General features: G+C 48.2%; 11 protein-coding genes across 11 annotated transcripts in view; 6 read left to right on the forward strand and 5 right to left on the reverse strand.

The window, feature by feature from the left end:
- Positions 1-385, reverse strand: part of SPPG_03187 (dolichyl-phosphate beta-glucosyltransferase) — a gene marked incomplete at its 5' end in the record, with an annotated part of 1436 nt that extends 1051 nt beyond the window's left edge. Inside the window, one exon of the mRNA XM_016751461.1 lies at positions 14-385. Within this exon, the coding sequence (XP_016609414.1) occupies positions 14-385 (372 nt within the window). The remainder of the gene's footprint in view (positions 1-13) is intronic.
- A 141-nt stretch (positions 386-526) lies between these two features.
- On the forward strand, positions 527-3039 carry SPPG_03188 (uncharacterized protein). The gene has a single exon (XM_016751462.1). The coding sequence runs from the start codon at positions 533-535 to the stop codon at positions 2954-2956; it is 2424 nt and encodes an 807-aa protein (XP_016609415.1). The 5' UTR covers positions 527-532; the 3' UTR covers positions 2957-3039.
- Positions 2967-3876, reverse strand: SPPG_03189 (RpiB/LacA/LacB family sugar-phosphate isomerase; the record flags this gene model as incomplete). Its single annotated transcript, XM_016751463.1, has 4 exons — positions 2967-3301; positions 3361-3482; positions 3554-3617; positions 3698-3876. Coding segments are annotated over 4 exons (530 nt in total), but the record flags the coding sequence as incomplete, so codon positions are not given.
- Positions 3877-3986: 110 nt separating this feature from the next.
- On the forward strand, positions 3987-4915 carry SPPG_03190 (uncharacterized protein). The gene is made up of 5 exons (XM_016751464.1): positions 3987-4176; positions 4268-4374; positions 4460-4493; positions 4586-4606; positions 4678-4915. Exons 1-5 carry the CDS (start codon positions 4009-4011, stop codon positions 4777-4779), a joined length of 432 nt encoding a protein of 143 aa, XP_016609417.1. The 5' UTR covers positions 3987-4008; the 3' UTR covers positions 4780-4915.
- SPPG_03191 (uncharacterized protein) lies at positions 4778-5559 on the reverse strand. Its single transcript, XM_016751465.1, has 2 exons — positions 5353-5559; positions 4778-5175 (listed from the first exon to the last, which is right to left on the reverse strand). The coding sequence occupies exons 1-2, from the start codon at positions 5503-5505 to the stop codon at positions 5083-5085; spliced, it is 246 nt and encodes an 81-aa protein (XP_016609418.1). The 5' UTR covers positions 5506-5559; the 3' UTR covers positions 4778-5082.
- A 121-nt stretch (positions 5560-5680) lies between these two features.
- Positions 5681-8111, forward strand: SPPG_03192 (uncharacterized protein; the record flags this gene model as incomplete). Its single annotated transcript, XM_016751466.1, has 9 exons — positions 5681-5801; positions 5925-6122; positions 6184-6326; positions 6535-6556; positions 6624-6799; positions 6868-7171; positions 7230-7340; positions 7401-7735; positions 7791-8111. 9 exons carry the CDS (start codon positions 5681-5683, stop codon positions 8109-8111), a joined length of 1731 nt encoding a protein of 576 aa, XP_016609419.1.
- On the reverse strand, positions 7730-12295 carry SPPG_03193 (uncharacterized protein). Its single transcript, XM_016751467.1, has 15 exons — positions 12070-12295; positions 10748-11996; positions 10449-10688; positions 9903-10391; positions 9737-9799; positions 9625-9676; positions 9446-9567; positions 9222-9387; positions 9089-9159; positions 8991-9028; positions 8867-8928; positions 8695-8805; positions 8599-8632; positions 8428-8535; positions 7730-8367 (listed from the first exon to the last, which is right to left on the reverse strand). Exons 1-15 carry the CDS (start codon positions 12190-12192, stop codon positions 8257-8259), a joined length of 3039 nt encoding a protein of 1012 aa, XP_016609420.1. The 5' UTR covers positions 12193-12295; the 3' UTR covers positions 7730-8256.
- Positions 12296-12846: 551 nt separating this feature from the next.
- SPPG_03194 (uncharacterized protein) lies at positions 12847-18341 on the forward strand (the record flags this gene model as incomplete). The annotated part of the gene is made up of 26 exons (XM_016751468.1): positions 12847-12968; positions 13030-13121; positions 13199-13296; positions 13352-13432; positions 13500-13537; positions 13608-13643; positions 13708-13752; positions 13823-13924; positions 13992-14244; positions 14310-14523; positions 14589-14806; positions 14881-15043; positions 15110-15211; positions 15271-15327; positions 15392-15587; positions 15651-15758; positions 15821-15905; positions 15958-16085; positions 16147-16285; positions 16340-16438; positions 16504-16623; positions 16683-16760; positions 16817-16953; positions 17017-17659; positions 17730-17961; positions 18025-18341. 26 exons carry the CDS (start codon positions 12847-12849, stop codon positions 18333-18335), a joined length of 3897 nt encoding a protein of 1298 aa, XP_016609421.1. The 3' UTR covers positions 18336-18341.
- A 153-nt stretch (positions 18342-18494) lies between these two features.
- SPPG_03195 (eukaryotic translation initiation factor 6) lies at positions 18495-19927 on the forward strand. Its single transcript, XM_016751469.1, has 6 exons — positions 18495-18623; positions 18699-18795; positions 18859-19120; positions 19188-19487; positions 19552-19610; positions 19677-19927. Exons 1-6 carry the CDS (start codon positions 18614-18616, stop codon positions 19684-19686), a joined length of 738 nt encoding a protein of 245 aa, XP_016609422.1. The 5' UTR covers positions 18495-18613; the 3' UTR covers positions 19687-19927.
- Positions 19771-21209, reverse strand: SPPG_03196 (uncharacterized protein). The gene is made up of 4 exons (XM_016751470.1): positions 20556-21209; positions 20385-20478; positions 20230-20314; positions 19771-20166 (listed from the first exon to the last, which is right to left on the reverse strand). The coding sequence occupies exons 1-4, from the start codon at positions 20788-20790 to the stop codon at positions 19879-19881; spliced, it is 702 nt and encodes a 233-aa protein (XP_016609423.1). The 5' UTR covers positions 20791-21209; the 3' UTR covers positions 19771-19878.
- An 868-nt stretch (positions 21210-22077) lies between these two features.
- On the forward strand, positions 22078-24252 carry SPPG_09094 (uncharacterized protein; the record flags this gene model as incomplete). Its single annotated transcript, XM_016757249.1, has 1 exon — positions 22078-24252. The coding sequence occupies one exon, from the start codon at positions 22078-22080 to the stop codon at positions 24250-24252; it is 2175 nt and encodes a 724-aa protein (XP_016609424.1).
- Positions 24253-24321: the final 69 nt, after the last annotated feature.

The following is a 24321-nucleotide window of genomic DNA, read 5'->3' on the forward strand; positions in this document are numbered from 1 at the left end:
AACTCCATCGCACTCGACTTGTGTCATCCCCACTCCCGTCATCCACGATAATAATTTCATACAGGAAATCCTTCTCTCGCTGCGTCCGGTTGTCCAAGTATTCCACTGTCTCTTTCAACATACTCGGAAGTCGGGCTGTCTCTTTATATGCTGGGACAATAACTGAAAGGGATATGCGCTTGCCGTTCACATATTGTGGTTCACTGAGGAGGGAGGGAAAGCGTGTACGGGTCCCAGTGCCAGCATCAAGGTAGTAGACCTCATTCTCAGTCGCAGGTCGCGGACGGGGAGAGACGATATAGAGAGCTACCACGAGGATACCCAAGAGAACGACAGCGAGTACACTTAACTCTGCCGGAACGGTCAGAGTTGAGACGATGCCCATTATGGGCGTCCGTAAGCTTGGAGGAGGGCCGCAGTGGAACGGTACCGAGTTGATGACACTTGCTGTGCATGGTATCCATAGTTACAACCTGGTGCTGACCAAGACCCATTAACTGCGACAACCGCCAAGATCTGCAGATGATGCGAGATGTATTTATACCATCTGTGCTTCGAAGTCTTCTTGCCCGTCCTTCACACGCCGTCTACTCCCAAGTTTGCCTTCCCACACTCTCAAGAGCCGTACGCAGCAGGGTCCTTACCGCCCGCCTTTCCTACGGATATCTTCGATCGATTATTGCCCAGTTATCGGATAGGAACTGTCAATAAATTCAATAAATCGAGTAAGATAAAATTAAAAAAGGAGAGTCAGCTTCCTAAAGGTGGTGGAAAGGCGTTTTGCGAAAATCATTCTGAACTAGGGCCGGACGCATCCTCCGGGAGTGGTGCAAAAAGCCCAAGCGAAGGACCTTGCCACCGTCGTCGGACACGACAGTTCCCATCTGCTGGGCATAGTGTCGCAGATTGGAGAATTGGAACTTTGACCATTGAGTGGTACGATATGTTTGATGGCGCCACCAACAAAGGTGCAGGTGCCTCCGCAGGCGAACCTCGAACACCAAAAGCGTCGCAGCCAACGCGTGAGGGAGGGGGCAGCTCCACGTTGATCACCGAGACAGCTGCGGTGACCAGAGCAGATACGGAAAGTGCTGCTACCCGTAATAATGAGCTACCTGGATGTTCTCGAACAGAATTCCTGGAAGAGGACCATGCGCTCCCATCACGTCGGCAACGAACACGGTCCGCGAAAAAGAAACAAAAAGCTCACACGATTCCGACAAGCGGTGCATTCATTCCCTTCCGTACGGGAACCACTGAACTCAACGCTGGAATCTTGCATCTTTACCGAGAACGCGCAGATGTTGAGGATATTCTTCATCAGTCTGCTATCCCCCTGCAAAGTGACCCGTCGACTGAACGTCTAACACCAGAGGAAATGTCTTCTGTCAAGGGAACTGGCACAATATTGTGTGTCTTGGCTGTACCGTCCTACATGACCGCGCAAGATTTTCTCAACTTTGTAGGGCCACTTCGTGATGAGATGAGCCATCTGAGGATCGTGAGAGACTCGCTACCTAACCGATATATGGTGCTCATCAAGTTTCGGGACGCACAAGGCGCTGAACGGTTTTACAAGGACTACAACGGCCGGGAATTCAGTTCCCTCGAGCCTGAGATGTGTCACGTTGTCTACATCAAATCGATCGAATTCAAATCCCGGGCCATTCCGCCCTACGCATTCCCTCCGCTTCCAGATGATCCCAGTACATTGTTTTTGCCGACTAAGGTGCCCCTTAGTCCGGCTAACGCAGAAGTCAGCGCCTCTCCAAATTCCGGATCTCCTTCAAGCACCTACAATATCCCAAGCGATGTGGCAGAGGCAGGAGAGCCTAGAACATCACCCTATGCCACAAGTCCTGCCAAGTCCCCCACTCTGATGACAACAAATCAACTTCTGGAGCTTCCAACATGTCCGGTCTGCTTGGAGCGGATGGACGCATCGGTGACCGGCCTGTTGACCATTCTATGTCATCACACCTTTCACTGCCATTGTTTGTCAAAATGGGGGGATTCCTCATGCCCTGTTTGTCGATATTCTTCAAAAGTCTCATCGTCGCTTGACTCTGACGACGACATGCGAAACGAGTGCATGGACTGTGGCTCCACGGAGAATCTCTGGATCTGTTTGATATGCGGAAACATTGGATGTGGGAGATACCAGGAGGCGCACGCGCAGAATCATTTTGCGGATACTCAGCATACCTACTCAATGGAGCTCGAGACACAACGAGTATGGGATTACGCCGGAGATGGATATGTGCATCGCTTGATACAAAACCGTACGGATGGTAAACTGGTAGAATTGCCCGCTCCCAATCGCACGCACTCGTCTGAATTTGGCGAGAACTTGAACGGAAGCGGAGGTGGGCGGGCAGAAGTGGGTGGGATGGTTACCACCGAAAAGATGGAGTCCATCGGGTTAGAGTATACGTATCTCTTGACGTCACAACTTGAGTCGCAGCGATTATGGTACGAGTCGCGCTTAACGCAGATAGAGACCGCTCTGACGCAGCAAAGCTCTGAGCTGACGGGGGCATTAAGTCAAATGCAAGCTGAGCGAGATAGTGCTGTAAAATCACGTGATGATCTTCAGGCACAGCTTACGCGTGCAGAGAGAGACAACCGTGCCCTTCATAGTCGGTTGACCAAGATTCTGGACCGCGTTGTTAGCAGCGAAAAGGATCTCAAAGAAGAGAGAGCCTTAACGAAATCCCTGCTGGCAAATCAAACGTTGTATCAAACCAAGATTGCATCCGCGGAGCAGACTGTGCGTGAGAAGGACGCTGATATAGCAGATTTGAAAGAGCAAGTCCGGGACTTAATGGTCTTTTTGGACATGAGAAAGCAGGTAGAGGATTCCGGAGTTGGCGAGGTAAAAGGCGCTCAAGTGGTCGGTGTAGCTCCCGCCCCTCCCACCCCAGGACCAAAACGGAAGGGCAAGGGAAAGAAATGACGATGGAGAGTGGGGGTACGCCCCGAGAATGGGCTTGCATAATTGTAGATACTAATTCATACTTGTATAATACAACATCGGCGATCAGATTCTGGTGCTATACTATAAATGCTGAGCACAGTCACAATAAGATACATAGGGCTGCCGACTGAATGCTATTCACGAAGATTTAATCAATCTTTAACTGGATCCGTAGCTACATCCTTCTAGGGAATGCAGCTTTGCAAGGCGATCGACGTGGTGCTGGCCATCAAATGCCGTAGTTAAAAATGCAGCAACCATTTCGTTTGCCACATCCGGACCTGTCGTTCTTGCCCCGAGTGCGATCATATTCGCGTCGTTGTGCTATTATATGCACGTTATTGGACACGTCGGCCAATCGCTGATTTGCATCAAATCCCTACCCTTCTCGCCATGACAGCAGTAAAATGATCGTGACACAGAGCACATCGAATTCCCTTGACTTTATTCGCCGCAATAGAAATCCCAATGCCAGAGCCGCAGATCAATATTCCAAGTTTTCGCTCTGTGTCATGATACACCAATATATTGGTCAATGAATAGAAAAAGCTGAGTTCAAAATCCAAGAAAGCTCACCATATTGTTTATGCTTCGCAAGAACCTGCTCGGCAGCAATACTAGCATAGTCTGGGTAGTCGCACTGGCGCGCGACAAGTCAGATATCGATATCAATCCCCACTATGGTCGGTTCTTAACAAGCTGCGGCATGCTAGGTCATACCCGGGTCGTATCGTGAGGTCCTACATCGGTAATATCCCAACCGTCACTTGCGGGGTTGGTCGAGAGGAACTCAACAATGTTGCTCTTCATTCCGACCCCTACGTGATCGGAGGCGAGTACAATAAGGCCCTTCGCTGTGGGGCTTTTCTTATAATGCCGAAACTCCAAAGTAGTCATCTTGTTCGTTGTGAAATATTATTAGAACCCAACCCAATTCTGTGACATACAGTACTGTCGTCTCTATAGCAACAGCATGTAGTTGGGTGCGCAGCAAATGGATTCACCACCATCCTTCCTTGCCCTGCTTCCAAATGTTCCGGTCAACACTCTCTGTCGCTTCGCTTCGACAGTTGCTGGCCAGAAAATCAGTCATCACAATTGCGAGTCAACGGCACGTTAGCCGCTCTGCTTTTCTAAACTCTTTTTTGAACGAGACCCCGAAAATGCCTGGCCCCATGTACAGCAGAATAGAAGAAAAGGTACAAGGCAAACTGTACAGCCTGTAGGACGGTATTAGTTCATATCATATGCCAATATAATTCATGATTCGGTCATCTTCGCAAATATTAGCTCCGAACCGCACTGCAGCCCACGACACTGGAAATAGTCGATGACAGTGCCAAGCACAAGGGTCATGCTGCGATGCGCGGAGTAACAGGAGGGGAGACGCATTTTAGGTACTCAATCAGACACATTGGCTGAATGATCCGCTCGTCTACGAATGTGTGTTCCCTTTTAATCAATGAATTTCACCATATGCAGGGTCACGGCAGTCTCACCAAAGTTTGAGGGAAAGGTAGGATCTATGCCGTCCACATTGAAAACGATTTGATGGCCCATGCAAAAAATTGAGATTCCTTCTAATTGCTTCTGCTTCTTTATACGCAGCCAGCGGTTCAGCGACACAAGGTAGTCATCCTTATAATCCTCATTCATCTGAGCTCTCATGAAGTATGGCTAAACCTGAAATCTTCTTTTAGCTGGTATATGAAATTCTGGATCAAGAACTCAAAGATGGAGTTCATGCACTATCAATCACAGCAAAGACGCCCGCCGAGTATCAAAAATTGCAAGGGTCCTAGACATAGACCGCTCATATCAACATATATTCATATCCATCCATTCTGGTTTTGCATAGTAGACATTAAAAATGGGTGGATGTCTTTCCGTGTAGTTGCACTGTGACCATCGCCATGACTTCCACAGCCTCTCCCACCGATCGGTTGACCATTCCCATTTCTCGATTCAAAGTGATATATACGATGGTTTATTACGTTCCAACAAGGTTAACAGTTTCTACAAGCGTTAGTCCCGCCCTTAACCGGCCCGATCCCATCGTCGTCGCAATGGAGAAATCCAGTATGTGTCGTATCTAATGAGATTCTCTACGCTTTCGCCGGCACTGTTGCGTCCTTTCCCTCCGCCTTTCGCTGCTTTTCCTTTTCGTATTCTTCTTGCACAATTGACAATCGAAGAAGCTAGAACACAAAATCAATTCATGTTTCTGGTCAAAATATAGGATTGGGCCCCCCAACGTTCCCTTCTCTCTCTACAGGTGCCGTGAGCTATATAGCACTTAATTCTCACGTCCACAGTTCAGCCAAGCGTGGCTGGAGTCACTGCGTCTAACTCCCCTATATATGTTGGATACACACCTCTTTACGATGGTACAGGCACTCTTGATAGTCTTCAAATTGGTTTGTACATTCTTTGCGTGGCGAGTCACTTTGCACGTAACACTTTGCAAACTCTTGCCAGAAGGGGAAGCACCTCCCTCGCCCACCGTTCAGGCCGAATCCAGACGACATGGTTGACCAACAAGTCTATTTCGTAGGATCGCAACGTGGAATAACGCCGAGAGCGTGTCTCCTCATTATGTTGGGTCAACGGCAACCATGGAAACGCGGGCCGATGGCACCAAGCCTCGTCTGAGTTGCTCTTCTTTCCCGGCGCATTTCACACATCAACACTATTCCCTGCAACATGGTAACAACAAGAGATATCGTACTCGGCACTGCGGCTGCGGCAGCTGTCTGTGGAATAGGCTACTTGATCTACTTCGACCAGAGGAGACAAAGAGATCCCGCGTTCAGGAGAAAGCTGAGTACGTCGAGATCCCTTTTCCCCCACCATGTCACCTCGGCAGAAGTTCTGTTTTCTTTACCATTAAGATTGTGCGTTGTTAATATTGGTATCTCTGGCCATATTTTGCTGCTGGCACTTTTAGGAAAACAACGAAAAGAAGTGGCCAATGCAAAAGAGGCCGATGCAGCAGAGGCCAGGTTACGCCAAAAAGCAGCGGCCGCTGCTGCAAGTGCCGCCGGAGGAGGCTTCGATCTTGATGAACCTATACCAACTAGTCCACAAGAGCGAGGAGAATACTTCATGAAGCATTTGCAGATGGGAGAAGCGTTACTGGCTCGAGGTAAACATTGATGCTTACAATATTTATGAATGGCGGGAAGCTGACTGCGTTGTTCGATTAGGTCCTCAAGCTTATGATGTAGCCGCAAAATGCTTCTTCAAAGCACTTCAGGCATACGCTGAGCCAATGAACCTGTTGATGGTCCTTCAGCAATCGGTGCCTGAGCCTGTGATGAACACTATCATGGAGCTGTACGCCGCTGATGTAGGTGCGGGGGCAGGGCCAGGGGCACGACAGGGACCAACCTTGACGGAGGTTGAAATAGAATGAATGGCGTATGGGGGGAAGGACTGTGCATAGTGCTTGGCATTTAGTGTTTATAGGTAGATGGCATATTCTAACACGAGAATCTGTATCATTTTCATATTCCTGCCCTCAATATTACTTATTGCCCCATCTCGGTGGATCATAGCTGAAGCAGCATCAACAAGAATGTGGGTAACGTGTTTCGCCAGGGTCGCACTGTTAGCAATTGAATCGTCTGACATCGCTCAATGACAGACTTCAACCACTTCCCGCCTCAGAGTATGAACGTGAAAGTGAAGGAAGTCCAGCAGGGCACTACGCCTGACGGAAAGAGAATTGTACGGAGAGGTCTGAGTGTCATAAAGGACGTGGCGGTTGGGGAGGAGATTTATCGAGAGCGACCAATTGTCTCAACCCAGTATCTGACCAACGTCGGTACCATGCGTAATTTGACCGGAAGCTACTTGAATGTAAAGCTTATATTGCTCTCAAACCCCAGGGCAAACTGTGCGGTTATTGCCTTAAATCCCTCGATCGCGCTGACGGTGTGATTCCTTGTGAGAATTGCCAGGAGGAGAACTACTGCTGCGATTCGTGTCGGGATTCAGCGAGAAAAGAATTCCATGGCATCCTTTGTGCTGCAGACCCCACAACTAGTGAAGCATACAAGAAGCTCTTGGAGCACTGTTCGGAGAAACACACGAAGCTCCCGCTCCTGGTTGCTAATTTCCTAGCAAAAATGGTGTACGAAGAAACGGTAAAGCCCGAGGAAGGGACAGAAAAACCCAAATATTCGACGTGGGGTAAGGGACTACTGCCACGGGTCTTGTAGTTCATTTGGCTCACGAGATGTTTGGGTAGACCACTTGGAGCGTCTCTACGACTTGAAGTTGAAGCCTACCGAGGAAGATCAACAAGAAGTAGCACTGATCAAGCAGGTTATTGGCAACAAGGTGCCCGGATTTGATGACTGTACGTTTACAGATATGTGAAGTTTCCTCCCACGCTCCCTCATACTTCCCTCCTTTCCAGTCCTCACCGAAGATCGATACGTCTTGATCAAAGGCAAGATGTCTTACAATGCATATGCTGTTGCAACCGGAAGCCAGGCGACTCCTGTGCTTAACAGCGATCCTGTCCGCGGAGCCTTCGCCGCGGACCAGAAAACCGGAGTTGGTTTATATCATGTGACAAGCTTGATTGCTCATTCCTGCGATCCAAATGTGGATACCCAATATCAAGACGGTACCAATGAGCTTACCTTGGTTGCCAAGAGCGGCCTAAAAGCCGGAGACGAGCTTTACGTTAGCTACATTGTTCCTGATGGCAAGGAGACCAAGGAAAGGAGAAAGGAATTGAAAGAAAAGGTGCGGGCCCAGACATGGCGTTGTGACTGTATATGGCTCACTGACTTGGTTACAGTATTCATTTCATTGCAAATGCACCAAATGCACCTCCTCCATGGATCTTCTCGCTGAAGGCGGGGCTGGCAATGACGAGGCCCTCGACGTGACGCAAATGACGTCCGTTACAGCAATCATCAACGACGATGACAGTGTCGACGTTACTGCTACCCAAGTGACGACTGTGGTAGATAGTACTTCTACTTCTCTCGGTGAAGACGGTGTTTCTCTCGAAACCGAGATAACGACCCTTGAAGGGGACGGGACATCCGTGACACTGAAGACAACAGAGCTCGCTGTGCTTGAAACCGTGGATGAGAGCTCCACGGGTTTGGTTTAGTCGACTATTGGTTGAAACATTTTAAGGGCGATTTCCACTTTGGAGTTGCGTGTATATTTCTTTAGCATGCGCTTGGCATTGATGCATATTTCCTGTTGCAAATAGCATATGGTTTCATCCCACATACATGATAATGCTAAAATCGTCAATTCTGCGCATTCTCAATCGAAAGTGTTCTGAACTTCTTTCCGATGAGAGCCATGAGCTCCCTCTGATTCAAGTCAGGATTATCTGCCTTTATGGACACAAAACTTTCCTACAATTTCATGAGGGTAAGCTCCACCGCGACAACCACCTTGAAGCATCCACAACTCACCTTAACAAAGGCAGTAAACCTGTTCTCTTTATACGGCGTCCCATCCTTCCGGATGCGCTCTGGTTTCAGCAAAATCAGCCGCCCACCACACCGCCCGCATCCGTGGGTCTAACGCAGACCAATGCATCAAGAAAAAAAAATATCAATGCAGCGCAGATCGTCGCTTCATACCTGAACATTGATCGACTTGCTATGACGTCCGTATCTGAGCAAGCCTAGTCAATACCTCGGGAGACCAATCTCGATCAATTACCGTAAGCAACTCACGTTCTCCCACATTCATCTTTGATGCATTGATATTGGTATTTGCAGGCAATATCGTATGAATGACATGTCGTCACTTTAATCTGTGGGTATAAACATTCGGCGCGTGCGGCCCTTCGCGGTCCATGTGAGAACTTTGCAATTGTCCGTGAACGCACGACATCATATGCCGTACCAATATTTAAAGACCTTCCCATGTGGCGGAGTAGAAACCTTGTTCAAGATCCATTGTGCAGCCTAAAAAAGGTCCGTCTGAGATTAAGAAAGCGAGTCACGGCATCCTTGTGACATTGTCATACATGGCACATTTCGTGTATCAACGTGCTCTGCAATCTTCCTACGAGATGAACATAGGTTGATTTCATCTCGTAACTCAATAGATGGAGAGATCACGTACCAATGTCATCGAGGACCTTCATTGAAAGCTCTATACTGGCTACGTGCTCGAGTTTGCCATTCCTTAGCTCCCTGAGGATGCGTCGTCAGTGGAAATGTGTTGATGTTCCTATTTGTATGAGTGACGTACGTACTTCTTCAGGAATGTGCGGCCAGCTGTCGTGCGCAAATGCTTGGACCACACTAAACCGAGATCAGAAGGAAGTCTCGACTCGAAGATTTCGCGATTATATTCCTGAAACAGTTGCTGTGATAACGCTACTCGCTGTCTTTTGAAAGCTGCGTTTGGGGTACCAAGGCCTGCATTGAACGGCAGTTTGAGCGAATGTCAATGGCCGTGCATGCAATCGATACATACATGCCAGATTGGACGGCGTAAAAGGTCGACGGCCAAGTGGCGTTCTTTTCGGGGTATCTAAGGCGTCAGTTGACGGCTCCCATACATTGACCAATGGTTGCAGCTTTCGCGGCGTGCCATCGCTGAAGGAACACAATTAGATGAGCATCATGCCGAAGAACAAGGCAGGCAGAGCTCACAAGACGAGGATCCCACGTTCGCTGTCGTCCGAGTCATCCCACTCCACTTCATCTGCAGTTCTGTATAAGCACATTTGCAGACATAGATCATTGTTCCGCACAATTTTCCCACCTGCTGGTTCGCTACCCTCAACAGGTTGAAAACCCATGGGAGTTCCTCTCGCGTCGGTCTTCACTAAATTTGTTGGAATATATTAGCACTTTCTATTCAGCTTTTGACCGACATCACGCCGGGTTCAGGGTGACAGTAACCAAACTGGAATTGGCACTAAGCGTACCTGGCTCGGGGGTTTCCGGTTTCATTTGGATTCCTGACGGATCGTGTGGGTCGTGACTGTGAGACAGCGGATGCCTTTCGGTCGTCCTCTCCGCCTCCAGTTTGTCCCGTAAGGAGGTGGGTCCATTTGTCGGTTTCTGGAATTGCGATGGTTGTTCATCTGACGTGCCATCGTTGCGGATTTCTGGAGCCAGCTCATCCATTGCACCGCCGGGAAGTTGAGAAGAAGGCTCACGTGGAGAACCTACACCATCATTCCCAATGCTAAGTCGATTGAATCTGGACAGTAGCGACGTTGGGGAGGGGAGTTCATTGTCGCTGATAGTTCCATCCAGTGAACTTATATCTCTGGAAAAGGACTGACTACTACAGCTGATTGGCGAAATCCCATTTAACGTTGAATCCACATATTCAAATGATGTCCGGCGTTCAGACGTGTCTAAATTGGCCTGCAAAGGAGTCTCGATGGAGGACACACCGTTATCCACAGCTGAATTAACTGTTTAGCACGTTGTGAACTTGGCATTGTGGACATAAGGCAACTTACTGGTCGGATCTTCTTTGTCATGGTGAACCAAGTAAGTTGTTTCAATATCAAACTTCTCGTGTTCGGTACGGAACGGGGTGACCGAACTCCCATTGGGTTCCACAAAGCTTCCCCGTCTGGCGCTGTAGACATCGCATAATGGGCTACCCATAGAATTCATGCTTGGTTCAGCCGCATCACGCAATATGGGATATCGTTTCTCTGAGCGTCCCCGTCTCTTTCGAGTGGTCACGAATTGATCTACCGCAACGAACTTGCATTTGCAAGGATTCGTGGTATCAACAACAGTACAGTCTTACCTTTGATGGGGTACATGGACGCACTCGGTGTTTCAAAAGTCTTGACATTCCTGGGAATCAATGTTTCCATTTCATCAAAGCAGATCTGATCTGCAGCTGTCTTGACAACCACAGGGGTATTGCATATAAAAATATCCTCTCTGCAAGATGTGTCAGAATCGCATGCCACATCTCTAATGTTCTCGGGCTTGTGATGCACAGTGGTATCTAAAAGTGTGTATTTAGGCACATCATCATATTTGCCAATGCTTGACTGAGTCGCCTCTTCCTCTTCTGAGCAAGAGAAATACTGAGATTCGATTGATCCCTCGTTCAATGAAGGCTTGTCAGCCGCATGATCGACCTCGTCAATGTCTGTATCAAAGCCCTCCTTGCAGTCCCCTTTCAGTGTGGTTACTTGGCGGAAGCCCTGCTCTCCCGCACCTGAATTCGTCGTTACTGAGCCCCCGGATATGTCTTGGATACTAGAGCTTTTGTGACCAAGTGAGCGTCCGTCGTCAACAGTAACTTGACTATTCCCGAGTTGCCACCCGCGCGGAATGCTTTGGTGGTTATTCTCATAATCCTTGAGGTCGTCTTCATCTACATGTGCGCCATTATCATGACTTATCGCACGAGATCCAGCGAAAACAGTGCCATCATCGCCTGGGGAGGTGCTCAGCATAATACCACCGTCTTTCTTTTCATCTATCTGTCTTTCTGTATTCCATTCGTCAGCAGTGTCTATTTCGTATTTCTCCTCCTTTAGTACGTCTATGTTGCATTCGTCCTCCGAACTTTGTGTAGGTGGAGGATGACCTTCAACATCCGATCCTTCTTCATTGTCGAAATTGATATTGGGAAGTGATTGCCGCATAAAATATTTCCGCTTCGGATGCGGCAATTCATCAAAGCTGTCCTCTATTCTAAACCGATGCTGTCTCGGGATATTAGTCTTCGTGTCCATATTGCCCGCTCTTTTTGGACCGGGTGTTGGCAGTTGTGCACTACTGGAATTCGAATTTTGCACCGCCGGCGAGCGTAATACAACTTCGCTAGGATCAATCTCCACTTGGGGTTCAACTGCTTCTTCCACTCTCGAATTCTCATGCTCCGCATTCTCGGCAAGCGACGGCACACATTTGTTCAGAGTGTCCTGTAGGCGTTTTGCGTACTGGTTCAACAAAGGAAAGTAGTTTGGATCCAGAAACTGGTACGGATCTTCAAACGGATATGAAGATTCCTCTCGCTCATCTGCTTCTTTTTCCAACTTCAGAAGTTTTTCACATGAGCTGTGAATAGCTGTAACATGGGTTTCCTCTCCATTCATTGTTGACATTCACCTTATACAGTAGGGTTGGCAACCCCGTCCAGTCCCCAAGCTCCAGATGTAGATCCTCAAAATGATTTCGAAAGAAATTCACCAATTCATCCTGCCTCTGAGACCTGCTCGTCACAACTTCCATTCTGTTATTTGGCCGCGTGCATCCATATGCACATGTCGAGTGGAGCTCAGAGAGGGATGTCCAGCTATTCGGATATTCGGACGCGTAGTGGCAAAAGGACTTTGAAGACCCAACCACTATCGACCTTCTCTCTGGCCACCAAGATATCCCTTAGAATTGGGAGACAAAATAATTTTCGATGCATGCAACTGGTGAGTTGATACGTTGCCTCTTCCTGACCTCAGAAAGAATAGATCTATGTTCTCTCCAACCTTACGAATACAAAACATGATCATTTCTTGATAAATTGCGACACTCCTCCTTCTTATTTAAACGCGCCACTGTTCTTCTATCCTTTCCAAAGTTCAATTGTCCCGCGTTGCTATAAGGACGCACGAAACATGCACAAACCACACCGTTATACTAGAACCCGATATTGGATTTTGAGATCTTCGTCCGATAAAGTGGACGCGTTTGCTTACCTGATCATATTTGCACGAGCAACCAGCATACTCACCTCACACCTCACATTATCTTTCAGTTTCGGCTGGTCCGAACCTAAAACGTCAGAAGATTCAGCTAGATTATGGCTGGCCGCCCTGGAGGGATGGTGGCCGCAGGCAGTAGAGGTCATATGAATATACAGCTTTACCAGATAAGAAATGGTGATCACTGATGCCACGAGGAACCTCCACAGATCTTCGTCCCGAAATTGTTACAGACGAACTGTATAATTTGAAGAGTGAAAATCTCAACCTTAAGCGGAAAATTAATGATCAGGATGATAAAACCAAAAAGTGAGATGCTGCCGTCTGCAAATGTAGCTAAAGATGCGTACTTCTTACATCAATATGCCAGGCTCATAACCAAGGTACAAAAACTTACGGAGGATTTGAGACGAGCAAAGGAGCCCTCACTGGGCCCTCAAACCAATGGGAGCGTCGAACGTGGTAGGGTTCTTTTTGCATAAGGCCCTCTTCTTAAGTGAACAATATCAGGCAAACCAACCTCACTCGAAACATTCTAGTGAATCGAAGAGAGATGGCTGAAATGGATGACATGGTGGATGATCTCCGTGGACAGCTGAGAAATATGGCAAAAGAGAATTCCCAACTGAAGACCAAAGTACGTTCTCACTTGGTTCTTATGCTTTTGGTCCGTTATTGATCCTTCCTGTCAGATGAACTTCTTCAAAGCTTTGCACGAGGCTGAGACTCGAAAGGGTGCTAGATACGATCATATACCCCCTCGAATAGATTCAGTGCGTAGGCTGTGTAGACTTGTCCCAAACCATCAGTAAGCAGGAATGCCAACATTTATAAACGTAGGGAGTGCGACGGCTTCATCCAGCCATTGCTGTCAAAGGGTACGTGATCAAGTAATGATTTATGCTATCTGGAATACTACGTGCTTACAAGGCAAATGCATATCGGCAGACGCGGTAGAGAACGGTATCGCCCTACAGGTACAAGGTACTGGACTAGGGCTGACCTGTCTTTGATATTGACTTGCTACTCACGTATCTATCCGTACCAGTACTCCGGCGGAGCCTGATCATAACAGCGAAGAAGTTGCGAAATTGTTGGTGATTTACAGATTATCAATCATCTGACGCAATCAAGCTTAATCAATAAGTTTCTTAATATTTCAGGGAAGAGCTTGTGACAGTACTGCGCGGGAAGCTGAACGATTCCCAACGTGAACTCGAAAGTGCACATGAAGAAAATCAGCGGCTAAAGCAGCAAAACGAAAGGTACGATTGACCACGTAGAGTCTGATACCGAAACCGAATTTTTCATTACGTGCATGTTCTCGTCTAGTCAGGAACAGCAAGCAGATATTGAGCGTCTAGCACTACAACGAGAACATGCTGACCTAAAAAAGCGGTACCAGGAAATCAAGGATAAACACGACACTTTGGATGAGAAATTACGTGGCCTGACTGAGACCTATTACGAGGCCGTGGGAACTGTGGAAGTGTTGACAAATGACCTCAAAGAGGAGAGAAGGAAAAGAACGGATTTGGAGCATCTAGTTAAGGAAAATGAAGCGCAGTCTCGAAGAGAAATGGAGGTACGTTGTTAGCCATTGTGCGGTCATGCTTCCGGTAGAATTCTTATCAAAAGTAATGGTTGCAGCTTAACATCATCATAGATGATCTTCGGTTTGAAAAGAAACTTTTGGAGGAAGAGCAAGCGCGCCTACTGCAGTCTCGTTTTGGATCCCACAGAGAGGAAGAGTACAACAATGAACGACAAATACTCAGAAAACGAGTCGAAGAGCTCGAAACCCAGCTCACGGAAACTTTAAGGGATAAGACCGGTTTACATTCAGCTTTGCAGGAGGCGCGAGGTAAACGACTATGGGCCTCCTTATGCCTGAAGTTTCATATTATAACGTGTAGTATATCTTTTAAGATCAGTGTCGACTGCTCTCGGAGGCAAAGCAAAAAGCAGAAGGGCAAATGTACGATGTGCAACATGAACTGGACAAGCTGCAAGAGCAAATGAGGCGCCTCACGCAGAATGGGTTGATCGAAATTTCCCAGATTGAAGAGGCGCTGACGTTCTGGAGCCTAAGGAACCAGAAAGCCCAGACTGCAGACTTCATTTCACAGGCTGATGATCTTGCAGAGGTACATCAAACCTATGTTTGCTTCATGATTACCCCAATTTGAATACTTGAGCATTTAATAATAAATATATCTAGGACAAACGAGTGCTTCAAGACTTGCGATTGCAATATGCGAGATGCATCGAGGACCTGGAGAAAACCAGAAGATTACTGCAACTACAAGAGCATATCAACAAAGATTACAAGTTAGAGGTGGAGCACCTGCAGCAGAAGCTCCAAGCCACTCAAAATGAATATGGTATGCACAGTTGATCGAGAAAAACTGGGAGTATAAAGGGCACTCATGATATATTTCGCTCTATAGAACTTCGTCTAGAGGAGGATTCACGGCTTTTAGATCTACGTAGTAACAAGATTGCTAGTCTGGAAGCGCAGCTGAAAAATATTGCCTATGGAACAGCAAAATGTATGCACCTACCAAATTGTTGCACAATGTCTTGCATCGTTTCTGACCTGGTATTTTAGTACCGACTGCTGTTGAGAAAGCTACCGATGATGACGACGAGGTGGAACTAGAGAAAGGTATTCAATTTATGGTGTTTTGACATGTTTGGCATCAAACTCAAGTTCGTTGCGTCACTGTTAGGCCAAAACCTGATTGCTGTTCATGTCGATGCCGCCCTTATAAGCGAAGAAGGATTCAAGTTACTGCAGCAGCTTGGGCACGACAGTAGAGACGGCGAGAGCTTTGCTTCCTTTATTTACTTTGATTTCTACGATTTCGAGACTCAAGTCACTCCAATTGGCATTGGTCTCATGCCACATTACAATCTGACCTCCAGGTACCGTCTACAGTTTCGGTGGATTTTCAAGTAACATGCGGGTTCGTGCTAACTCATTCATAGATACAAAGTGTTCGTGGACGACTTCTTCCTCATGTACCTGCAAAGCCACCCTATGATTTTGCACCTCTGCCGGTCAGACGGACTTGATTACGTGGAGGTGGCCACCTGGTATGTTACAAAATTTTCCGAACATCAGCTCCTCTAGATGCGTCTTACTTACCGTTCCAAAGCGCGGTAATTTTCAAAGATCTGACGGATCCTCATCGTACCGATCGCTTGCAATATTATGGTCAACTTGTTAGCACGCACGATAATGTAGGCTTCCGTGGTTGCTTGATGGAAATCATTGGCATCTAACATTTCTCAGAAAACGGTCATTGGAAGTATTAATTACTCCTTACGAGTTCGAGTTCCTATGGTACAAGCCATAAGATCATTCAAGGAACGAACCGTCGCTTTGAACCTCTTGACGGTCGGGGACAAGGACGTCTCTGGGTAAGTCGCCGAGACTGCATACAGCGCACACCTGTGGGACTAAGAGTTCTACGTAATACAGTAAAAGGTTTACGCATCGAGCGGATATGAATGAGTTGATTGTCCGCATTGCCAATTGTTCAGGACTTACTGCACCACCAGGGAAGTCCCCAGCGGTATACCTTTCCTTCCAGTTACACAATCAGGATATGTCCTTGACGGTATGGTATCTCAGTCCGTCTTTTTTACGAAACCGGACCTGACGTGATGAACAGGACACTATCCAAGACACGTGCAATCCAGAATTCAATTTCTACCAAACCTTTCCGATGCCAATGAATCTGGATCTCGACAGAGTCCTACGGACTAGCACGGTGCGTGTTTGGCGTTTCGAGGAGAAAACATCTTTTTCATTACTTAGCAAATGACATTCCATCAGCTGGAAATAGTGGCGCTGGATGATAACGACGGTCTTGAAGACTACGTCTACGGCATAGCTAAAGTTCCACTTCTAAATTTGGCACTAAATGAAAATATTCAAGGGCAGTTTGACTTGAAGGTAACGACATTGACTCAAGGTCTATGCGCATCACTGAATACTTACACAACCTGCCATAGGATGCATCTGGCAAACGACGAGGAAAAGTCAGCGTGTCCTTAGCTTGGGAAAAGCCATACAGACTTGAAGTGATTCCTGTATGTTTGTAACGACCTGATTATGATCCGAGGTTACTTGCTAATCGCGTGCAAAGATCGTTTCTCAACTTGATGAGCCATCCGTTGCGGCCGAGTATAGTGGTAATGCGCCTGATCGAAGCCTCGTTGACACTGTCCCTCATGAACCTCAGAACCACCGGCAAAGTCAACAGAGCTCGGTACAATCTCCACGGTGAGTACTGCTAGTTGAAATCAATTGTTTGCAGTTCTCTGATGGAGAATTGGTTCACGATAGCCGACAGTCCCAAGAGGCATCCAACACATCTCTTGTATCAAAACCCTCCACATTCACAGTCAGTGATATGCCTCCCGGCTCCATTATGTCGTTGAGAGACGATGAAAACGTGTCCCCAAGCGCAAGTATAGATTCAACCGGGACAAGTGAACGTTCTGATCATCGCAGCCAAGCGAGCAGACGCAGAAGAAAAAAACGCAACTTGGAAGCGTCCAGCTTCGACGAGGGACCTAGCGAAAGTGCAACCAGCTCACGGCAACTTGGAAAGTCTCGCAGTGAAGAAGTGAAGTATACGATCCCAAGTGGGGAACAGTCGGGTGGAATTACCAGTCCTGGACAGTTGCACGGATCGGGCTCTAGACAACAAAGTAGCATATCTTCAGTATGGTCAGATGCTAATGATAGCGCGTCGGAGCACGCCCTGGAGCTTGCAACATCACCACGAAAAGTCTTGGAAGAGACTGGACAAGGTATCCTAGGGGATGGCCTTAATGACGAGCGGAGCAAACCTAGCGCAGAATCAGCAACCCTTGAAAGGCGCGAAACGGTCGGCTCCACGTACCCCACAACCCGCAGCGAATATGGCTTATCTTTAGAGCCACATCGCTCAGTGTCATCCCTTCAAATGCAAAGCACCGAACCTGTTAGCAATCCAGTATTTTCTTCTTCTCTGATGCTCATTTCGTGGATTGACCTTTTGGTTGCCTCTGTAGGATCGTGAAGAGGCCATCACCAAAGAGCGAGGCGGATCAGAAGGCATCACCATTGCCATTAGCGAGCTCAAACTGAACCTTACTACTCCAGATGTAGCAGCCTTATTACAGAACACGGAGAAGGTTTACATCAGCTTTGAGTTTTTAGACCAGAGACCGGACGATGAGGAGCTGGAGACGGACTCGGTGACCTTGGCTGATAGCGGCGTGGTGCAATTCTCATACTCTAAGTGTAAGTTTGCTTCCACATTTTGTCACGCTATTTGAAACCAGCACGTTAATATCTGTCTCTCAGTCTTCCCCTTCTCGGAAACCACAAATCCACGGGGACGGTTTCGCCTCCGTCGTGCTCTCAAGTCACCGGAAGAGACAGACCATTTGATCCAGTTCGTTGTAGTCAGCGAACCCCCCGGAGATACCGATGACGACGTCTCCCAAGATCTTGCATACGCAAGCGTCAGCCTGAAAGAGTTGATGTCATTAGAGGACGACGGTGCAATATTTGATCTCACGTTATTTGAAAGGTCTGGTAGTCTTGAGATGGGACACTTGACGGTCACGTTGGCTGGAGCACATACCATACACACAATACTGGAAAATGGATAAGGTCATACTTTTTAGTGTACTGTCGCAATTCTACAGTTTGGAGCAATGTGGCACTTCGATTTCTTCGTAAGCTCTGACGCGGATACGGCACAGTTTCTGTCACAAATGTGACTGACACACCGAGGAGGGTTGTGACTCACGCACCAGCATGTCATGAATTTTTTTTGGATGTCCATTTCTGCTGACCTTTGCTCCGCATTCACATAAGTCGTCCGCATCAGAAGTTGAGATTTCTTTCTCTGTGAGCACCCATTTTATCCATTTAGTGTCTCTTCAACATGGCAGTCCGTAAGTCGCATGGGTCCCTGATATGAGGTGGCGGGTCATTGTCCACCTTATTCCTAACCCATTCCTCTGGGGTAGGTGCGCAATTCGAAAATAGCAACGACATTGGGGTCTTCTCTCGCTTGACAAACTCATATGGCCTGGTAGCTATTGGCGGTTCCGAGAACTTTTACAGGTAGGGTGTCCTGAAATTTTCTCGGACTGTTTTGTTCGTCCTGACCATGATATTTTTACATAGTGTATTTGAGAGCGAGCTATCAGACGTCATTCCGGTGGTTCATACATCAATTGGTGGGACACGAATCATTGGCCGATTGACCGCTGGAAACCGCCATGGACTGTTATTGCCGAACACCACAACCGATCAAGAGCTTCAGCACATTCGAAACTCGTTACCGGATACAGTGGCTATTCAGCGTGTAGAAGAACGATTATCGGCGTTGGGGAATGTGATTGCATGCAATGATTACGTAGCATTAGTACATCCAGACGTGGACCGAGTAGGTGTCCCATCTGCCGTTTCGGAACACATCGGGCAGAATTAAATGACCATTACTCCCCTCACAGGAAACCGAGGAAATTATTGCCGATGTCCTGAAAGTTGAAGTATTTCGTCAAACTGTAGCGGGAAATGTGCTCGTTGGAAGCTACTGCGCGCTGAGCAACCAGGGTGGAATTGTTCACCCAAAGACGTCGGTAGAGGACCAGGATGAGCTGTCATCACTGCTCCAGATCCCTTTGGTGGCAGGTACGGTAAATCGAGGCTCAGATCTGATTGGAGCAGGCCTGGTGGTCAATGACTGGAGCGCGTTTGCTGGGTTGGACACCACAAGTACCGAACTTTCGGTTATAGAAAGTATTTTCAAGGTATGCTACAGGTACTTTGCTAATTTCCTCTGCGCGATATTGACACATCGTACCTATGTACCAGCTACAAGACGCCCAGCCAACATACATTGTCAACCAAATGCGGGATTCACTCATTGACAGGTTAGAAACTCGACCTCTTGCAGTATCATCTTGGGTGCACAGAATCTGACCGTCTTATGATCACAGCATGGCGTAATTATGGTTTGGCGAAGTTTAGTCTCCATACTATTTACAATGGTTCCACTCCTCGGCGGCCCAGGAGAGTGATAAAGCTTCTTATGCCCATCTGACGTAAGAGTTCGCCGCAGATCTTATGCGAGCTAATGGGATGGGACTGGCGTTCGATTAAACTTGTGGCACACCATAATACCTAGCGGTTCTTATAATATTATCGTCTGCTTCCACGTGGTTGCTCTCCCCTACTTCCTGGTGTAAATACCCGAGCTCTATGATGAAGTTGATCTGCTTTTCGTGAACGCTGTGCCTGGCGGCCACCAAAAGTCCGAGGCCATGATGAATATTGCACTGTCTCCACAGTTCTTTCAGCCAAAAGACCTGCTCGAATCTTGGCATCAATCCTGCGTCTCTTTTGGCTCTTCCGTCGACGGCCGGGTTTATGGTTGGTCGAGGTCTCAGGTTGACATGGAATAGTGATCACCCTTGTACTCCAAGCATCCTATCATGATATACAGATTATTCATGTGCTTCCCTCCCACACTACACTCTTAGTTTTTCTTACCCGTGACACATGTGACTCCTTTCGTATTTGTTCTGGGCTGATGATAACGTCTCGGAAGCATCGTCTGCGCTCAGCCTCAAGGTCACTAGTTGCGCGAATGTGGAAGTCTTTCATTACCAACGAAAATCAAATACCAGTTTCCTTTCAGCCCATACCTGTCTATTTCATACTCATGGGGTAGTCTTTCTGGAAGAATCTCTTGGGGATTTAAATTAATACGTGAGAGGGGAGTGGAAAAAAGTCGGAACCCTGTGAAGTAGTAACTGCATTGTCATTATCCCCTGATATAAATAGCAATGTCTGGTCGTGCTGATATAAACCCATACCTTCCCCAGGTCCTTCCTCTTCATTAACGTATATCTTAGTCCCTTCCTCCAGCCTGCTCACTCCCATTGGCTCCACCTCGAACAGTTCTGTAAGGTAACTCTCAAGTCGTTGTGCTGCCGCATCGTCAAGGGTATCCTCTCCTGGCAAAACTGGATACAGGATTGAGCGTACAGAGCTCGCGGTATTTGGTCCTACTGAACTACATGAAACCTCGCTGCATTTTACTGGGGACATCGTGCAAGAGTTGAATGTGCCCTCTTCTGCTTGTGCGGGAATGCTGACCCAACCCGACTTGTTGACACGGCAACCGATCGCTGCTTACGTAACGAGTAATTTGTCAACGGGAAATACAATTTGATGCCATAGTGCGGAGCCGATGGGTATTGGCACTAGCACCCGCACCAGGGATTGAACCGGCGACAACCAGTTCGGAAAAGGTAATCTAACTAATCTACGCTACGGCTGGAACACCCCTGCTGAACACTTTTGGTCTACCGTGTCCATCTAACATTGATTGCACGATCATCAGCATGTTGCAGGTGCTCAGCGTGTCCCTGTTCCAGTAGCGCATCGTCCAGGCTTGCTGACAGTTAGGGTTGGTACAACCCAGCAATCCATGGACTTTTTCAATCTTGCCTTCGCGACGGCGCCAAGGAAACACTTTGAAACACTTTGAAACACTTTGAAACACTCCAATGCATTGGGCAAACACTTCAATACGGCTTATTATATAGAATATTATAAGCCGGGTATATCATATTATTGTAACGACGAGGACGTCTTCGAGAGATCGCGAGTAAGCCCAAATCGGACGCGGGAAGCACGAATCGCGTGACCAACTCCACCGATTGGGTTACCGCGACCGAAAAAACCGGTTCGGAGAATGGCAATTGGCGCATTAGATTTCAGCGTGCCTCGTACAACCTGTGGAGGCCCGAGCCAGTGCGGAAAAGGAAGAGATCGGTACCGCCACCAATAAATCAGTTGCGGTGCAGCGACACCCATTAGTTTAGTTTAGTTTAACAGTTTATCCAAGAATCTTGTATAAAAAGGATGTATTCAATAAAATAAGTCGGGGGCAGAAGCCGTAGCGACAAAAAATCCCCATAACTCGCTTCTCAACTCCAATCTTAGGTTAACAGGAACCTAACAGAGCGCTTCAACGGCCTGATCACCCGTACCGAAGCCTCTAAATCCTGCTCGGTTCACAACTAACCGACTCTCCTTGCCTCTCGCCCTCAAGTCGCTACCGACGCCCAAAGAAAGGATTTGGAGACTACGATTCCTAGTACGGACACCCACACAACCTGCTAGGAGACCCAAGTTGTCTTTACTGTAGTCTACCAACAAAAAATCCGTTACATGGTGGAGAAGCGCGACGAACCGCCTTCCCCTCTCAAATTCAGCTGAAAACCTTATTCGGTCGTACCGAAACTCTTGCGCAAACCGAGATCCGCTCAGGTAGCTACTCGGAAACCTTTTCTCTCGTTTCGGAGACAGAACTTCACGAAACCGAGAATGATGCCGGTCGAACGCTCACCAACGCGAGGCCGCTCACCTGTGATCCAGACTCGTAGTCAGGGTCCTGCGGAGGACGTCGAAGTCCCTCCCGCAACACGCCCAAGGCGTTCAGGGACCACTTCCGTCGAACCGGAAGCCCCTAACTTGGCCACGATGGCCTCTGAAGTGGCAGCGTTAAAAGAAGACATTGCCCGCTCGACTGCTGCAACGCAGTTGGCAACTCAAAACCTTACGGAACAGCTTCATAGGCTTTCCGAACGTCAGACAGCGGCGGATGAGCGCCTCGCACGAGCCTTAGAAGCCCTAGCGCATCGCCCGCTGCCTGAACAACCTCCCATAGCACGAGCTACAAGAGAACGGTCCGCAACCCCGTGGGAAACGGCGGACACACCAAGGGAGCGTACCGAACCAAGTTTTTCAGGTGCGGTGCCTCCAATCCAAGTGCCAGCGGCCCCGTGGGCCAGCGACACCAAGGTCGATTCCTTGAAAGCAAAGGACGTACCCGAGTTTACGGGCAGAAGAAACCAAGACGTTGAAGAATGGCTTAACAAAGTCCAACTTCTTCAAAACGTTAGCGCAACGTCGGATGCCAGGATGGTACAGCTCCTACCAGCCATGATAGCCGAGAAAACCCCTGCTGACGCTTGGTTTTACACTCTGGAAGCCCAGGAAACTCGCTCATGGACCTGGAAAAGGTGGAAAGAGGAACTGCTTCGAGAGTTCCGAGATCCCCTAACCGAGTCCAAGCGCAAAACCGAATATGTGCGCTGCCATGCGAACCCCAAAGAATTTCGCAGCTTTCTCGCGTTCATCGACCACAAAACTCATCTCCGGCGCCTCGCTTATGGCGACCGGGCAAACATAGAATGTCCCGCTGACCAGCATTTCGACCTAATAGTCGAACAATTGCCCAGCGACATCCAAATCATGGTCAAATCCTGTAACGTCACGAACCTGACCAAATTAAAAGACTTCCTGCGCCTTTATTTCGGCTCTGATGACACCAGAAAACGAGACCCTTGCTACAGCGGTGCTGCAGAAGCTCAGAAGAAGTCACAAAAGACCGGAACCGACAAAGGCCCTAAGCAGACGGCTCCGCATAAAACCGGAAACCCCGAAAAGGGTCGCGATGGTCCTCAGAAGATGGTTCCGGACCCCAACAAGGAACCACCGGCACCCTGCAAATTCTGTCAGAAAAAGCATTGGAATGTTTTCTGCTGGCAGAACCCGAACCGAAAAGATCCTGAAGATGGAAAGAAAGGACCATATGGAGCACCCATGCCCTCAGGTTGGAAACCCAAACAGGAATCGAAGAAGGCGTACATAGTGGAGCTGGACTCGACGTCCGCTACCACCGAGACTCTTTTTTCGGCTTCGGAACTGGAAAGAACGGAAGCCGCTAATCAAGGATTCCACACCATCGGGTTCTTTCATTCACCCAAGCACTCGGAATCAACAATTTTGATGACCGCACCTCTTTCCAAGGTCACGGTGACCAAGGAAGAGGACCCCCGCACGCCCACGCAGGGCTGGGACCGAGTCTGGGACAACATAGCCATCATCTGGGGCACCCCGCAAGTGGCTCTGATGATGGGCAACAACCCCCGCGCGCTCAGCTTCTTCGCCAAAGAACCGAAGCGAGGCGCCGGGCACCTCGGGAACGACCCCTACGCAGTCGCGTGGAGTTCCCACCACCTCTACATCGCTGCCGCAGCCGAAGCTGACAAGGATCGAATCCTGCGAAAGGTCCGAGAAGACGGTACCCCTCGTTTGATTCTCCTTGCCTGGATAAAGCTCGACGAGCGCGAGAAATTCTTGATGTGGAGCTCTGAAGATCCTGTTATCTTTGATGCGTACGCCAACCTGCAACTGGTGGCATTTCTCCTGACAGGCAATATCGTTCGCTCAGACTATTATTATCGTCGCGGAAACCCCAAATTTCGGCACGTTAAAGACCATCCACGTCTCCAAAGACACGAAGAGAGCGAACGGACGCGTATAGTCATGCTGGCTATCGAACAAGTTGCTCGCCAGAATAAAACAACAAAACCACAAAACGACAAAACTAGAGAACACTTTGAGAGTGTGATCAAGGCTACGGAAGCAACAATTTACCGCCCGCCCCCCCTTTTGGGGGGGGGGGGGGGGTTTTTTAAAACCTCTCTTCTCTGGTGAGTGGGGGGGGGCGATAAAAAAAAAAAGCCAGACTAAGACCCACCCCGCGGGCGGGCTGGACGCTAGCCG

The sequence above is a fragment of the Spizellomyces punctatus genome, assembly GCF_000182565.1.
Source record: "Spizellomyces punctatus DAOM BR117 chromosome Unknown supercont1.5, whole genome shotgun sequence".
Lineage (NCBI taxonomy): Eukaryota > Fungi > Chytridiomycota > Chytridiomycetes > Spizellomycetales > Spizellomycetaceae > Spizellomyces > Spizellomyces punctatus.

Coding starts and splice junctions, on each gene's coding strand:
- SPPG_03190 (XM_016751464.1), top strand. CDS start 4,009: ATGTTCCGGTCAACACTCTCTGTCGCTTCGCTTCGACAGTTGCTGGCC. Junction 4,177..4,267: donor ACAGCAGAATAGAAGAAAAG/GTACAAGGCAAA, acceptor CGCAAATATTAG/CTCCGAACCGCACTGCAGCC. Junction 4,607..4,677: donor CAGCGGTTCAGCGACACAAG/GTAGTCATCCTT, acceptor ATCTTCTTTTAG/CTGGTATATGAAATTCTGGA.
- SPPG_03196 (XM_016751470.1), bottom strand. CDS start 20,790: ATGTCCCCAGTAAAATGCAGCGAGGTTTCATGTAGTTCAGTAGGACCA. Junction 20,479..20,555: donor AGAGGAAGGACCTGGGGAAG/GTATGGGTTTAT, acceptor ACTACTTCACAG/GGTTCCGACTTTTTTCCACT. Junction 20,315..20,384: donor CATGAGTATGAAATAGACAG/GTATGGGCTGAA, acceptor TCGCGCAACTAG/TGACCTTGAGGCTGAGCGCA.
- SPPG_03191 (XM_016751465.1), bottom strand. CDS start 5,505: ATGTCGTCTGGATTCGGCCTGAACGGTGGGCGAGGGAGGTGCTTCCCC. Junction 5,176..5,352: donor GCCTGTACCATCGTAAAGAG/GTGTGTATCCAA, acceptor TTTGTGTTCTAG/CTTCTTCGATTGTCAATTGT.
- SPPG_03188 (XM_016751462.1), top strand. CDS start 533: ATGTATTTATACCATCTGTGCTTCGAAGTCTTCTTGCCCGTCCTTCAC.
- SPPG_03193 (XM_016751467.1), bottom strand. CDS start 12,192: ATGGAAGTTGTGACGAGCAGGTCTCAGAGGCAGGATGAATTGGTGAAT. Junction 9,388..9,445: donor TACGCCGTCCAATCTGGCAT/GTATGTATCGAT, acceptor CGTTCAATGCAG/GCCTTGGTACCCCAAACGCA. Junction 8,368..8,427: donor GGTTTACTGCCTTTGTTAAG/GTGAGTTGTGGA, acceptor ATGAAATTGTAG/GAAAGTTTTGTGTCCATAAA.
- SPPG_03195 (XM_016751469.1), top strand. Junction 18,796..18,858: donor GGTTCCGAGAACTTTTACAG/GTAGGGTGTCCT, acceptor ATTTTTACATAG/TGTATTTGAGAGCGAGCTAT. Junction 19,121..19,187: donor TACATCCAGACGTGGACCGA/GTAGGTGTCCCA, acceptor CTCCCCTCACAG/GAAACCGAGGAAATTATTGC.